General features: G+C 37.1%; 1 protein-coding gene across 5 annotated transcripts in view; it reads left to right on the forward strand.

Annotated features, from left to right (window-relative positions):
• The window catches only part of COL24A1 (collagen type XXIV alpha 1 chain), a 152594-nt gene that overhangs the window by 60377 nt on the left and 76053 nt on the right, over nucleotides 1-16164 (forward strand). For 4 of the 5 annotated variants that reach the window (XM_052801639.1, XM_052801634.1, XM_052801636.1 and 1 more), the window contains exons 19-21: nucleotides 1564-1617; nucleotides 11407-11460; nucleotides 15905-15958. In XM_052801639.1, coding sequence (XP_052657599.1) covers nucleotides 1564-1617; nucleotides 11407-11460; nucleotides 15905-15958 — 162 coding nt within the window. The remainder of the gene's footprint in view (nucleotides 1-1563; nucleotides 1618-11406; nucleotides 11461-15904; nucleotides 15959-16164) is intronic. The other variant, XM_052801638.1, reaches the window with a different exon arrangement.

Here is a 16164-nt window from a genome sequence, read left to right on the forward strand (position 1 = left end):
GAAAAATCCTTGACATTAGTCTAAACACTACTGAGCAACAACTGAAAACATCAGTGTTATCAACATTCTTCGCTCTGAACTCAAAACATAGCACTGTACCAGCTACTAGGACGACAGTTAACTCTATCCCAGCTGAAACCAGGACAGAGTGCTTAGGCTATTAGGTATTCTGTGACAGTCACTTTGTGGCGGAATAGACACGTTGGTGATGTTTGAAATAAATCCACTAAGAGCTTTGGGAGCTGCCAAGATGACCATTTGGGCTAGCTGGATTTGGAGACAGTGTGGGAAATCTCATTAATAATGGCCAGTCATTTCTCTCGGGGATGGGAGTAGTCATGAATTCCAGTATTTACTGATTTTTAGCAACTTTAAAGGCATCTGTGCAGTGTTGCCCTTCTGCATTTGTAAATGTTGAGACAGAAAAGGCATTGCACGGGCTTACCTGGCTTTTTCCTCACCTATTTTTAGCACTACTATCTGCCTGTTTTCGGTGTATAATTAAAAGCTGCCAATAGCCAATACTTAACGCTGTTAAAGAATTAATCACTCCAGTCTGAATTTTCTTATGTGCAGTCAGGCCACTATCTGGTAAACCTTAGACCTCACGAATGTCTTAGGCCCTCAAACTCAATTAAAAAAAATACTTTCTTTGTCCCAGAGAATTTATAATATAAACACTAATCCTACAAAAAACTTACACAAATTTGCTTAAGCTCAGATGGGAAAACTCAGCCTTTTTGCCTTTAAAGATATAAGCATTTTCATTTAAAGATAAGCATGTGAATTAGCCCATTCCTGAACAGTTGTGGATTTTAAGTACAAACTGAATGTGACCGATTTCTTGAATTCTGTTAAATGAAGATATGAGACCTCAGTCCTGCAAGTAATATAAGATCTAACTTTGTAGAATGCATTTACAATAAAATAGTTTACTTTAAAAATTTAAAAAAGGTTTTCCAGGTCAGGCTTTAATTTTGCTCAAGGAACACCTAGTTATGGCAGCAGCAGCAGCAAACTTTTAAAAATGTGGAAGAACAGGTATAGTTTAGAGAAATATTTTGGTCAGTTCTTAGGTGTGTCAGAATTTGTATATAATGGAGTTACTATAACATGTGGATAGGACCTAATTTTACTATTATTAATCACAAAACTTCCATTTCTTTGGCTGTGATTGGATAGTTAAACTATATAGGTAAGTAAGTAAACCAATACCCAGAGCAGTTACTTCCTGGACTTTTAAATAATATGTAGTTTTATTGTGAAAACAGCTATATATTTCAAGGGGGTTTTTATGCGACTATTTGGATCATCCCAAAACTTCCAGTTTCATTTGTCTAAAGCTAATTTGCATTTTTTGTTGTGACTTCAAAGAGATATGAAGAACTACTTTTAATTGAATCCAAAGAGAGGCAGTTACAAAATTTCCTGTTTAGTGGAAAAGTCATCTCAACACTTTTGTTGGCTTTCTTTTTGATAAATGTTTTTAAAAATCTTCATAACAATCTGTTGGTAAAAAAAATAAATTATCACCAATAATCTAACTGTTTGGATTTTTTTAAGGGGAAAATTGGAGATCCTGGATCCCATGGACCACTGGGTCCTCCAGGACCTGAGGTAAGAAATTGCTTGATAGAGGTAAATTGAATATCATTTAGTTCTAAATTACAAAAATCAGAGGTAGCTGGGTTTGCTTCACAGAAGATTGTTGTCTTAGTTGAATTAGAAAATATTTTTTATTCTGTCATATGAATTCATTCACCTCCATGAAGTGCAAAAGGTTCTAGATCATAATTTTTTTAATGCAAAGTATTCATATACAGGATCTTTGAATACAAAGTAGTTTGTCATTTGCCTATGTGATTAGGATTTGCTCTCTTTTGAATCCAGATGTTATGGATTATACCTTGAATGAGGCTCATGTGATTTCTCAGGCACACTTCCATTCATTAATTCTACAGCATGTTTACAAATGGGATTTTCCAAGCCTGGTTGCATATTTATCTCTTACAAAACAGCTTTAGTTGCAAGGAACACAAAGAATAAACACCAGTTACATAGAAGCATTGCCAAGCACTTGAGCAGTGCAGTTGCCTAAGAACTGTATAGTACTATGGAAGTTTACACAGAAACTAAGTCAGTCTCTGAATTGTTCCATTTTGGTGCTTTTTTGCATTTATACCATGGGCTGTAGGAGAAAATGCTGTGGACTGTACAGGAAAGACATACACATACACAGACACACATATAGTTGCTGGAGAGATGAAAGCAAAAACTGCAGATTTTTCTTTTTAATCAGCCTCCTCCGATGGATGTATTTTTTTTTTAAATATATCTGGAAGATACATATTGGCAATGATGGTTGCTCTGGCCTTACAAGATACAATAACTCTGGGAGCATATCTCCTCAAACCAAGGCTCTATATTCCTACTTTTTTTTAAAAGGGAGCCCAAGGCCTCTGCTCCTCAAAAACCAAATTATTGGGTTTTATTACTTTGTTGTTGTAGCTCCTCTAAATCCTAAAGAACACACTTTCTTATTGGAGATGAGCCCTCATTGAGAGAAAACTCATTGGGAAATGTGTTATAGCAACACAAGATAGTCTTTTCAGAATAAGCCAGTATGTTTTAGTCAATGGGGAGAAAGTATTTTCATGCCCTTCAGTCAGAATGAAAAAGGCACAAAGCCTGTGCTTGCTGCCCACAACTGCCTCCCCTCTGTGACTCAGGATTTTAGATTTCGTAAGCCTCTTCACTGTTAGCAAGAGAGATCTTTGCATTGTCTCTTCTCTTTGTATAGCTTCCAGCAAGGGAGACAGACCTGTGGCAGGTTAATATCAAATTGTTGGTCTTGAAGCCTGTGTCCTGATGACCCTGATGCCTATCCTGGTAGTCCTTCATAGTTCCTTATTCCAACCAAGGCGTACTATTCCTTTGGGCCTGGGGAGAAATTCACCATTTGGGGCTAGTACCCTCAGGGCAGATACGGGTGGGAAAACTTCCTGTCTGGAAAGCTCAACATTTCGTTTTGCTCAGGTGTGCAGAATTACTTCAGCCTTTAGAAGGCAAATAAAGTGCTTTGTTAGATAATTAAAGCTTGAGTGTCCAGGTAGTTTTCTTTGAATAATTGTCTGCAAAATGTCAGGTTTAAAACTACAAAACAATGTTTCTTATAACTTCAGTCATGCAAGACATCCAAATAAAGTAAAAGAAGTTTTGCCTTCTTTTACTTCATAAAAACATGGTCACCACGTGGCAAAATAGCAGAAATAGAAGGGAGGTAGTACAGCAGTACACCAGCATCTTGAACACACTCGAAATTCTAGAAGTTCTATAATAAAAGGAATTTAAAATAACAGCTTAAACCTGAAGATTGTATCTTACTCTCCCTGTTACTTTGTCATGTAAAAATAAGGTAGTTGTTGTTGCCAGAAGCTATTTAGACACAAGTGGATATATGAAGTATGAGCAATTAGTGCAGATTTTCCTACAAGAAAAGCCTACTGTCATATATCTGATCATGTCTCTTCTTCCAAAACCAGACAGCTAGCCAGTCAGACAGGGCTGCTTTCCTTGTTCCTATTTCATTATCTGAATGGTCAGACTTCCCATGACCCCATGCAGAAAACAGGCATTACATCCTATACTACGTGTTCCCCTTGATGTTTCTGAAAACAGGAGAATGTGATGAATTAGTGTCTTACCAAATTCAAAGTACTCCCCTTGTATGGACATGACAACCCATACCATATGCCTTTTAGGAAACATTTTATTGGGGAAAAAAAAAAAGCTATGTTGGAATTTGTTGGGCATTCCTGTGAGTGGGAGGAACAAGGCTGTGTCTGGCCAGTGACAGAACCTGTCAGATCCTACTTGAAACTGCCTCTCCTCTTTTTGTCCAACACTAAGACAGTGGGATTTATAAATGTGCCCTGTCCCCATGTTTAAGCTTGGGTTTGGTACATGTGAAATAAGAAACTGGGCATCCTTTGATCTCTCCAATTACATATTTGAGTATGTATTTCATTTCCAGTATAAAGAATAAACAGTCATATCCCTAATTTTTTTCCTGTGTAAACTGCTGTAAATCAGGCACTATAGCAGCTGAAGTCTATAGTTATCCCTGCACACAGCAGTGGGAGCAGGCCTGGCAGGCTTCATTTATCCTCCTGGGTTTTTGGCTTTTTATATGCAGGTCAGCAGTGAATTGCTTCCTAAATCTTTCCTCTGCACTGTGCAGCCTAGGTACACCAGATCAGAGTTGGAATAAGCCACCCACTCATAGCCAGGGTCCATTTGAGAACTGCAGTGCTGATGGGTAGGAGCGAGTAGAGGGAGGGACAGAGGTCTTGTACTCACCCTCTGGGTGGCCGTATGAGGGTTGGCTGCCAAGTGCATTTTTTTCAGTGCAGAAGTCCCGCAGTGTCAAGCCAAATTCTCTTCTGGGTATGTTGCCGCAGAGCCAGGGGCTGTCACGTGCCTGAATACATGCTGCTCACAAAGCACTGGATATCTTTAGTGAGCGCTTTATGGAGCATATTCTGCATCAGTTTACACATTTTCCTGCTTTGTTGTGCATCTAAAACTGAACAGCCAAAATTCCAACTTTCTAGAGAGCTTTATTTTATCAGTATGACAAGTGGAAAGTGCTGGTCTGACTGTTTTAACCCACAATGCCTGTGTTTACTGCGTACAATGAAGTATGTAATGCTTATTGTTAATGTGAATGAAATTAGGCAAGGTTTTAACAGGCTTCCACATGTATTCAGAATATTTCATAGTTAAATTTCACCCTATGAAGCACATTTAATTATCCCCTAAGAATGAGGGTGATAGTTTCCTTCAGATGTGCCTTCAGATGTGCTCTGAGTATTATAAATAGGTTTCATGTGGAGCAGAGGGAGCATTAGTCATTATCTTCAATAGAACTTTTTTCATCTGTGCAGTATTTTGATCTGAAGTGGTTAGCTTATTCTTTCAGGAAGGTACTCATATGGGATTCAGCTGGTATGTTTCATGCTGAAGGCAATAGCATTACAAAGGAAAAGGATACATTCAAATAATAGTTAACAGTCAAAAAGGCACGTATTTTGTAAGTGAATCACTGGCTGCTTTGAGTTGTTCATTGTAAAAAAAAGTATTTTTAATGCATGTTTTATCTTATCACGTGATGTTTTGAGGTTGTGCAAACAATACCATGAGTGCAGTGATAACAGCCTTCTGTTTCAATATTGCATCAAATAACTTGCATGCAAATGACTTGAAGGAAATACAGAAATAAAGACAATTTTATAGCTGAATTAACTGTATGTTCTGGCATACATCTGAAGAACTGTTCTTGTTGTAGAATTGCTTATACTTTCTGCTTGCCTTTGCACAGAATCTTTAACTGGTCCTTTCATATATTTATTTGACATAAGTACATCTTTCTGATTTTTTTTCAAGAAATAGGTATTAATTTCGCAGAAATATTCAATTTACCTTGACTTTTTAATAATGTTGAAGAATGCTTGTTCATGTGACCCTCCTGTGTTTTATATTTTCTTCAGAGTGATTATGATAATGCAGTCTGTGCCTGTTAGGTCCTAGTCTGTTTCCACAGACCTTCATAGGTACTTTGCATAGAATTTGCCATCTTGGAGATTTTCCTTTTTCAGGCAGAGCTGTGGTGAGACTTCACAGGAAAAGAAGGGACATGCAGATAAACAAAACTTGATTTGTGTTGCTTTACCAGGGTGTTACTTAACTCCTAATGTTCTGAATCTGCCTAGAGTAAGGCAAGCTAATATTTAAATGGTTTCTATTTGATTTTAAACACCTGCACTGCTTTGGCTCTTGGGTTTTGGTGTTGATCTTAGAAGAAATAGTAGTCTTGCAAATAAATTTGAAATTTCTGCCTTACTTTTTCAGTCTGGCCTTAGTCTAGTTGTGGTCTGGTATGTATGGGCACACAGTTGTTAGCAGCATAGAAGCAATTTACAGTGAAATAATCCTCCTGCAAGAGAACAGAGTTCCTCTTGCACAAGGATTATTTCACTATCAGTTACTAGTCTATTTTCTAAGGTTTAAGGGCAGGGATACTTGATTTTCAAAATGCAGAGAGTTGTTCCTGATGACTTGCCTCTGTATTCAGGCTTTGTCAAATTCCACTGTCTCTTATATCATTAGAAGCATGCCTGAAAGAAGACCCATTCCTCAGACCATAGTCATTTGACTGTTATTGGAGGACTTGTAACACAAAACTGAGCCTGAATATTTTAAAATAAATCCATAATCTGGTATTTCTGTCCCTTACGAAATGCTGACATTTGATGCTTGTTTTTACCATAAGTCAGAACAAAATTTTAAAACTTCAATCTCTCTGCTTAGCATTGTTATATGTATTGGAAAGTTCCACAAAAGTAGCTGTTAATGTTGAATGACTGGCTTGATTTTTGAGTCTTGTGAAAGCAATTGATCAGGTGGCTAAGGTCTCCCTGAACCGTGATTGCCCAACAGACCACCTCTTCTGTGGTGCACCTTGCAGGTTGACTGCTGGAAGTCTTCAGGGCAGACATGGAGACTGTTAAACAGTGTTCAACAGCAGGTGTAGCTCTAACCAAACTGCCAAGCTCCCTCTGAAATCCTGTCTGATCCTTGGAGTGGGTCTGCATTGAAGTTCTTACCAAAGCTCTTAATTATTCATATTATAGATTTACAGAATACTTCAAGACTTGGTCCTTAATATGTTGATTGGTGGCTGGTGCTGCTGTGTTGGTCACTCAGGTGAATCACCAGCCACCTTCTTGGCCATCAAGCAGCCAAGCAGGTCTGTGAAGGACATGTTTTGAAGGGTTGGTGTAGGGCCTTGCTCACGCTAAAGACTACACTAGATACTACTTGTTGTAAATACAAGGATTCTAATGTGCGTTGCATATAGTATGTAGATGCACTAGATGGCTTTAAAGGATGATGCATCACATCTGGAAAACTGGTGACTTTAAGTCTCTCACAGGAACATCAATCACTAGGGTTTCAGTGAGCGTGGCTGAATAAATCTGCCATGTGCAATTAGGCAAAAGCACAAAGCAACATCAGCATCGTTTTACTGACATCTTAGCAACAGTAAATTGCAAAGTTTTCCTGTATTGTATGCTATAATCCATGATTGACCTTTTTTCTGTTCTCTGACAAACTGCAATTGTACAGTTGTAATTTGTACTGTTAGATTCCTTCCCCCACCCTTTCCAAAATCAGAATTGAAGGTTTGTAGGAAAAAATTAAAGTTTTGTCTCTGCCCTTTAAAAATGCTGGCATTAAACTTTGGCTAGATAGGCACACACAGAAGAAAGCTCATTTCAAATCTTTTTTTTTTCTTACTATTTTCCTCTTTGTACTTGGCACATTATTGATACTGTCACGCAGTTGTATAAATGTCAAAGAGCAAAGTCCTGTAACTGTGTGAATACTGACATTTCTAAAATTGTGCAGAGAGAAAAATAGATTTTTTTTCTTTAAATTGAATTGCATAGCGTGTCCTGTCAGAAGAATAATAAATACTTATTTCGGAATACAAAATCACAGCTTGTTTTCTCAGTTTAGAGAGATTGTAGTTTTATGCAGAAATCTTCCTTTTGTAATTTGATGACAATTAGTAATAAAGCTCTAATAAGGTATCTTGAAGTTCAGTAGCTGCATCCAGTCAGTATTGCTTCTGAAAATTCATTCTAAATTCTCATTCAAATGAAACACAGCATGTGATTGAATGAAATAATATTGGAGCAGGGAAACTTGGCAACTGAAGGGACTATTGCAGTCCCTGGAGAGGTTTTTGCCCTGTGGTGCCTTTCCACCAGCGCTCGTATCCCGATCCCATTGAGGGGTACTGAGGAGCTAGAGAGCATGAGGGTCAGTGTCTAATACAATGCTGACAGATGTCATGTGGCAACAGCCTGGAGTGAGTGGGATACTGCAAATGTAAGAGAATTCCTAGTGGAAATAGAGTGTAATTTCCAAACATTTCTGATACTCTGCTTCCATGTTAGCAGCCACACAGGAAAACAAACAAAAGAAAAGCAGCAGCTTTTGCAGATCTGTCATCTCTGAAGCACTGACTTAAGTACAAAAAGTCACGCCCCGACATAGTAACAGTCTGATCATCTCTGCATTTTTTGTTAATTAAAGATTATATAGATAAATGAGAGCAATAAATATGTTAATTTTATATTTAAATGTATTCAGTACAAAGAGCAACACTTTCACAGCAAGGTTAAAGTTCATTTGTGTTGAGATAGCTGGTACTTCAGGTTCTTCTGACACCACCTCTTGTTTGATTAAACTGAGTGAACTCTAAAGCACTTTGCTGGCAAAAGGCCACATCTGCAGCAAGATTTTGAAAATAATTTGTAACGTACCAGCTGCCAGGCTTCTGGCTGATGGGAAGATAAGAATCTACACTTTGCATTTCCTTAGGAGAAGTAATGATACTGAGTGATGTTTTGTTCTGAACAGTCTCCGCTGAAAATTACGGTGCAGCTGGCAACTAATTATATGTTGATCTCCTGGCCTTTCACTTATGGAAGAATACTGAATTTTTAACCTTGAGTAGCTGGCTGCTGAATGACTCGTGACAAAGTCAGATATAGGTAGAAATGTATACCACTTCACTACTCAGAATCTGAATGGCAAACACCATTGCTGAGGCATTTTAAGAACTCCTTTCTGGTTCATTCATTTTCTGGAATTGTCTTAAGTGATTATGTGTGTCCTGGATTATTACAGTTATCTCACAGATTATTGATGTGAGAATGTCTTGGAAATAGTGTTCTAATAGTGCCATAGCATCTGCATTTTCTCTGTGCTAGTGCTTGAGAAGAAAAGACTAAATCCAGCTTTACGGCAAAGACAAAAATGATAAAGATATTTAGACTTTTAAATGCACCGCTAGTGTTGATGCTCTCAGGCCAGTAGCCCTCTTGCATCCTAAGACTTTGCCTGACGTGGAAAGGTTTCCAAATGTCTTGATGTTCTGTGATGGTGCTTGTCAATGCTTACATCTCATAGTTCTTACTGAATTCCTTCTAGAAGTATTTATGCAAATAAATAAATAAAGTAGATGTATTCCTTTATAAGAGTATAAGAATCTTTCTAAATACACATTTTTCTTGACAGATTGTTTTCTGGAATGTTTATTGCCATGAGGGAAATTGTCTCTATGTCAGCATCTAGCACTTGTTCACACATTAGTTAAAGATTCACAGATGAATAAAACCACCCACCCCTTGGTAACTATTTAAGGTCTGTAAAATAACCAGATTTAGAATCAAGAAAGGATGAGTTAGCAACTCCCAAAGAATTGACCTAACTCTTCAGTGTATTTCAGTAGGTAAGTGTGGTCGGGATTTTTAAAAAATCCTCTTATGAACTGTATAGAAATCTAGGCTGATGTGAGTACTTTAGGTATCAGTCTGGGTGCCTTGGTCACATGTGACTAATATGCTATGTGCCACCTAGAGGCATGTTGGAGTTGTTGCACGGCTCTACTGGTACTGCTTTATGGCAAAAAGAAATTACCACCGTGATGTTTTGTGAAATGTTGTGTGTTAGGGTTGTTCCACTTATTTTGAAAACCCAGAACAGTTCTTTTTTATTCTTTAGTGGTTTGCTTTAGTACTCACTAGCATTCAAGTGCTAAACCCGTTTTTTTTTTAAAGAAATCATAATTCTTTTTTATATTGTTTTATACGTGTTTTTTATTTAATATATAAACACACCTAAAAATATTTGCATGCCATCTAAATCTCTATTTATAAGTCTCTCTGCATCCTGTTAAGAACAGGTTACAGAAAGCAAACAGAAGTAAGCCCTACAAGTAAGAACGGTGATGCCCTAAATACTTAATTTTATTATAATGTGGTAGTTGAGGGTGAAATAATGTTTTCTTTTAAATTTCTTGCTTTATGATTTCTCCTTATCTTTCTGGTAAGGTTTTTTTGTGATTAATGTCAGCTAATTATGCATAATCATTAGAAATTATTATTGCCTGTATTTGAAGCTCAGCTGTTCTGGAAGAATTGAGTATCGTTAACTATTATCCACCTAGTGAGGCAATTATATTTTTTTTAAAAATTCTTCTTTCCTGCTTAGAGAACCTGAAAAGTGACTCTTGAAGCTTTAATGATGATATGTATTAGCCTGCATTAGTATGGAAGGGTGCCAGAGAGAATTTCATGCTGGAATTTCTTTATGAGATGTTCTTTAAATTGTTCTGAACATGTATGGTGCTTTCATTTCCATTATTGGAAAAGTATGCATGCAAAGATTGGTATTTATAATTTTTAATCTGCAATGATTTTCTGTTAAGGAAGAAGAAAACTTGTTTTTACTAGCGTTAGGTGATGGATGTGCACAAATGTAGTAATAAATATTTTACTCGGAGGAAGAACTTTTCAGTGGCAGTCTTTCTATTTTCACATAGGCAAGATTAATGAAATGTAGAAGTTTATAAAAATAACAAATCAAATACTATCTTGGCAGATGACTGAGCCCTGTGCTAACTAAAGAGTCAATTACCAATGCTTTACTTTATCCTACAAATATAAAGATTATGTTTCTTCACTGGATGTTTATGAAATTTAACTCACTACTGTATTGCATAAGGGTTAGCTGCATCATTTTTGTTTTCTTAAAATACACTCATTCCTTATAAAGCAATCTAGTTGTAGCACTGGATTCACCTGACATAGAAGCATCCTCATAGTGTACCACTCTGCCTACTGGCCAGACGGTGTGGGGTGGTCATTTTAATTGATTCATTTCCTTTGCATATTCATTTTTTCTTTACCAACAGCTGGACCTGTACCACACACTATTTCACAAAGGCTTATTCTGAATAATGCTACATGCTGGTGCCCTTCAGTTACTGCCAGCCAGACCTGGATTAGCACCTGCTGATTTGGAGGCAAAAGGCTTTCTACTCTTTTCTTAATCTTGCAGTGATCTCGTCCTTAAAGTGCGGCCGAGGATTAAAGGGTTTCAGCTGCTCTCTAAGCTTTTTTTAAAAAATAGTTGAATTCATGAGTACAGGACCTGGTGCTGGCTGCTTTGTGGGGATTTTTTGTGCATCAAGACCAATCCAGTGGTTTAATTTCAAATGTTGCTTAATGGATAAAAAGTCTTATGCTAAGAGAAACGAAACCCAGACTGACATATGCTAAATTGAGTTTAATGAAAGCTGCCTAAAATCTGTCACTTATCCAAGTCCTTTCAAGGAAACTTAATGGATTTTGACGTTTTGGGGATGGTAGAACAAATTTATTTCTTGTTTCTGTGATTCGGGTTTGTTGAATGAATGAACGAACAGAATCAAAACAAGTACATTGGAAACATTCCTACTCTGTAAATCGTTTGTCTGTATGATTTCTTTAGGGGTTTCCAGGAGATATTGGTGTACCTGGATTAAATGGCCCTGAAGGTCCTAAGGTAAGACTATATGAAAACTTATTCATAGTAACAATAAACAGTATAAATCTCTGAGGAAAAGCTCTGAGAGACGGACACTGGCATTATGAGAAGATAATCTTACTGTCAAAATACAGGTACGTTGCCTCAGGTATTTATATGAGGAAGTTAATCTAATGTTTAATGCCATCCGTGCAGTTATGAGGGCAATTACTGTGTTAGATGGAAGCATGTAATGGCAAGTTAAGTGCAAAGAAATTTTGAGAAAATGCTATATAGCTAGAAAGTAGCATATGTTTCACCTATATTTAAATAAAATGCATGCAGATCTCTATAGTCTCACCTGAGTAGTACAGAAATTTTTTTAACAAATTTTGAAAGAAATAGTAGCTAAAGATATGGAAAAAATGGTAAAATTCACACACCAGATTAAATAATGGATAAAATAATATATATAATAATAATGGATAAAATTTATCTACCAAAAAATGACTGTGCCAGATTAATTTAGCCTCTGTTCTTTAGTAGACTAATATTTTAGACCAAGCTTAGGCAATAATTCACATGTATAGAGTTTTCAATGAAGTTTTGGATAAAAGCACATATGGGAAATTTTTGTTTAAAATGGAAAAGGTAGAGACTAGTACAAAAAGTGCAGGTGGATCAGAAATTAACCCAGAGGAAGATGATTGAATAATATCTAAAGATTGACTACTTGTTGTTGAAAGGCAAGTACCAATTAAGTTCTTCACTCACCAGCCTTGGGACTATTCTTACATTGTATTTTCACTAATAAATAGGCACAAGTAAGATGGAATGAAATTTGTACATGAAACAAAGTTGAGCATCTTAGACGATCTTAAAAACTGTACTTTGTACTAATTCATCCCACTTGTGTTACTTCAGACTGATGCATGCAAGGAGTAAAACAATAAATCCTACTGTAAACTTAGAGCTTCACACCTGGCAAGAAGGAAAGACACTGCCAGATCTCTCTGAAATAAAAGCACAATAAGGTGGTTAGAAATTAAGTGAAATTCTAGAACACATGAGGCAAGGTGTCTTATTAATGCCACTGCACAAAGCACGAGAAGACTTTATCTAAGTAGTACACACAGTTCTGGGCATTTGTATTCCAGAAGGACTCAATCAAGTCAGACTAGATGCAGAAAAGGATACTTGAATGACTGTATTCTGAGAGGCAGTTTATTTATCCTACCAAAATGAAGGGGGGTTTTGGGCTTTGTAAGTAAACCAGAGGGCAGAAGTTGGTGAGGCAAAAGAACTGTGCAAGACCAACAGCAGCATCGGTCTAAGGACAAAACATGCAAGCTGTCCATGAATAAATAGAGATGGAAATTACAAGATTTCCCATCAACCAAGCTGTGAAATTCTGTGGCAGATTACTCAAGAAAACATAGGAAATATTTTAAAGACAGTCTTATTTGTACCTGGAAGATTGTAACAATCCCACCGTGCCAAAGTTAATCATTCTTGAGAACATCTCAAATAATCCAGTTGCCAAAGCCATAGCCAATCTTTTCTGCATCTTGTATCTTTCAACTGTGTTAAGAGCCTTGTCCCAAAATAGCTCAGACATGAATTTACTAGGAAGGCTGAGAACTCATTATCTGATGTGGCAAATTGGGGAGAAGTTAAAATACATTTCCTGAGACAGGTGTGGACTTTTTCTTTAGTTCTGATTTACTGTTTTGCTAACTTGTTTGTGTGTATGTATAATGTTAGCAGCCTTATATGAATGAATTTTATCTGACCATTGCAGTGGCAGTTGCTCCTGTGTTTCTGAATTACCAGGGCACTTAAAAAAATCTTTTGATGCAACACTGTGTCTAGAGTCTAGGGGAAATAGTAGAAGAAAAATACATCAGTTCTTGAACTGCAGATCAGATTCAGTACTGCAAACTGATACATGAATGATGTAACTGAGATCTAATCCCTGCTGCCCAGTTTCTTCAGTAAGAGTTATTCCACATTATATCCAAAGTGTTAAATTAGATGTTTTTGTTAGAATTGGGTTGATGTTTAATACATACATTACTGATGTATTGCCTTTTCACGGATTCCAGCAAAAAAGTACCAAAAGGTAGCCTATGGAGTTTAAGACTCTGTATTCCTTTGATACAGAAATTACATAGCTGAACAAGATTCCATGATCTCTGGCACATTTGGTCTTAGAGACAAAAAGCTTAGACAGCCTGCTCTAATCAGGGAGAACTGATGACTTATATTTGAGAAGGAAGATTACCAAACTGGAAAAATTCTTACATTGCTCCTCATACCAAGGGAGAAGGGCTGCATAAGACTGGAAATGTTTGGCTTTTGGGACTCCCCACTGTCTTGTGTTGACTGCAGTTTTAAAAAAATTCCTCCAGCTTTTATTTTTAGAAAACTGTTCTCACTGTGCTGCTCTCTTCCTCATGTTTTTGTTTATGCTTCCTCAGAAGCAATACCCATTTTAAAAGCCAAGAAAGCAGGGTAGGCTTTATTTTTTGGCAGTTGGCATGGGAGAAATTCAGCCTCTTAGTGGAAAGTTTAAGCTCTGTGAGTGTGATCAGCCAACTTTAAATACCAGTAGAAGTTCTGGATTGTCAATTTTCCCTAAATTAGTGCAGTAATCAGCAAATCTGACCTCTCTGAAATAATGATCAAAGGATTCATTACATAATTTGGTCTATAGCACATTACTCAGCTTGAAAACAGTATTTTAGAAGGTGTTTGATCTTGATCCACCACTTAAAAAAAAAAAAAGCACACTTACATTTTTAAAAAGGGAAGAAGAATGTTTTTAAGAATTTCTGAAATAATTTAGTTTGTTTCCTATGTTAGTCTTGCAATTATTTATGCTCTGTAACCGAGAAAAGTGAGCGGAAAAGATGGTCAGAATATGCTGACTATAACTGTAGTTTTTCCAGCAGTGTGTGTTGTACTATGGAAGTAGTCGAGAACTTCCTTCCCCTGCTCATTTATGTTTGTTTGGATAACGCATTCAATAGAAGTGGCTATTAGGAGTTTCACCACTTCTGGAAGGGATGGTCAACTGGGAGGTTATATATGTGAAATAGAGGATACCCCCATTTGCTGACTCCCTCAGTTTTTTCCAGACACTTTGGCACATGTCTAATGACTACTTTCATTTTCTGTTTGTTGCCTGAAACCTCAAAGGGGAGATGGAAATTTCATTTAGTCTTAATATTAATTTTACAGTCTGGGACTTTTTTTCTGGTTTCACTTAAGTGCAGTGGAAGGGTGTGTACAGTAGCAGTGTTGCTAATGTTTCCACTGTGCAATTACATTTTACTGAAAGCCATATCTCCTAATGTGCTTTGCTATTAGAATAAAACAACAGTTCTGTCAATGAAAAATTTTCATGACTAACCACACAAGAATATTACTTATGTAGTGCTACTAAAAGCCCTCCTGTCACTTTTGGGCTGGTATGTCAAACAGCAGTCCACCCCAGTCTTTCCCAGACTGATGGGCTCTGATGAAACTCAGTACCTTGAGGTGGCCTGTTCCATTTTACTTTGTGTGCTAAGTAAACTGTTACTGGACCAATGCCTGCATCTTCTGTCTAGACTTTAGCTTCATTAGTAAGCAACTAATAAGGCTTACACTTGGAACTTTCCCACCATTGCTTTCTTCAGAGGCTAATCATGTCTCTCCTAAGGGGCAGTTTCTTTGTTCTTGTTGCCTTATCTGATATTGTTAAGCTTAGCTTTCCCAGAACATTAATAATATGTTTACACAGATTATTATTTTTTTTTTGTCCTACGCCAGGTCAAGTGCTTTTCCCAATTACTACCATTGTAATTGGGATGACTGAGATTTTTGACACTGCTAGCTGCGAAGTCATTTTAACAAAGTTTTGAAAATGTTGGTGCAAGTAGTCATGAAAACTCAGAGCTGGCAGAGGATAAGGTGCTTTATCTCTGGGAAGCTGATTATAATCCTGACAGAAAAGTAAGGGCTGAAAAGCACAAGTGGTTTTGGACAAGCTAGTAGTTTAAATTCACTTTGTAGTTCATTTCCATTGCAATGTTGTGATCACGTTATGCTAAAGACTACCTAAATTAAAGATCTCTAAGAGTTACATTGGTTTTGCTTTAATCCTATTATGATGGTGTGCTTTACGTCTTCAAAAAAGAGGAACTGTTCTTTTGTAAGCTCCAATATTTTTTTAATTTCCTTTTCAAAAAGACAAAAGAAAAAAGCTTTAGAAGAATCTGTGTGGTAGAAGTTTGTAAGATACTCAGTTTTCCAGCAGATTTTAAAATTCTGCTGCATCTTCTCCTGAGTTCCTAAGGGAAATCCAAAGAACAATGGTAAGAAAAGAGGTCTGCTTCCTCAGTTTTGCATTTCTTTCCAGGTTTGTAAGAGGAGAGAAACTAGACCAACCTGATTGTTGGTTGATATAAGTTCTCACTGTGTCTGTTTGGATGTTTAGGGACTTCTGGGTGACCGAGGGCCTCCAGGGCCACAAGGCCCCAAAGGAGTTGAGGTAAGATGGAAATATTATCCAATCAAGAGATTATGTTTAAAAGAAAAAGTTGTGAGGGTTAACAGGGTTAGACAGCAATGGTTAGGTGTTTATGGTGGTGGTGTGCAAAATTTCAAGTTTCTTTTGCATTTTGGCAGGTGTTGCAAAGAGGTTTTAGCAGCCTTATGGGGCTGTGCATCCATTATATGGTTTATATTAGTTATTTC

The sequence above is a fragment of the Harpia harpyja genome, chromosome 11 (genome assembly GCF_026419915.1).
Source record: "Harpia harpyja isolate bHarHar1 chromosome 11, bHarHar1 primary haplotype, whole genome shotgun sequence".
Taxonomy (NCBI): Eukaryota; Metazoa; Chordata; class Aves; order Accipitriformes; family Accipitridae; genus Harpia; species Harpia harpyja.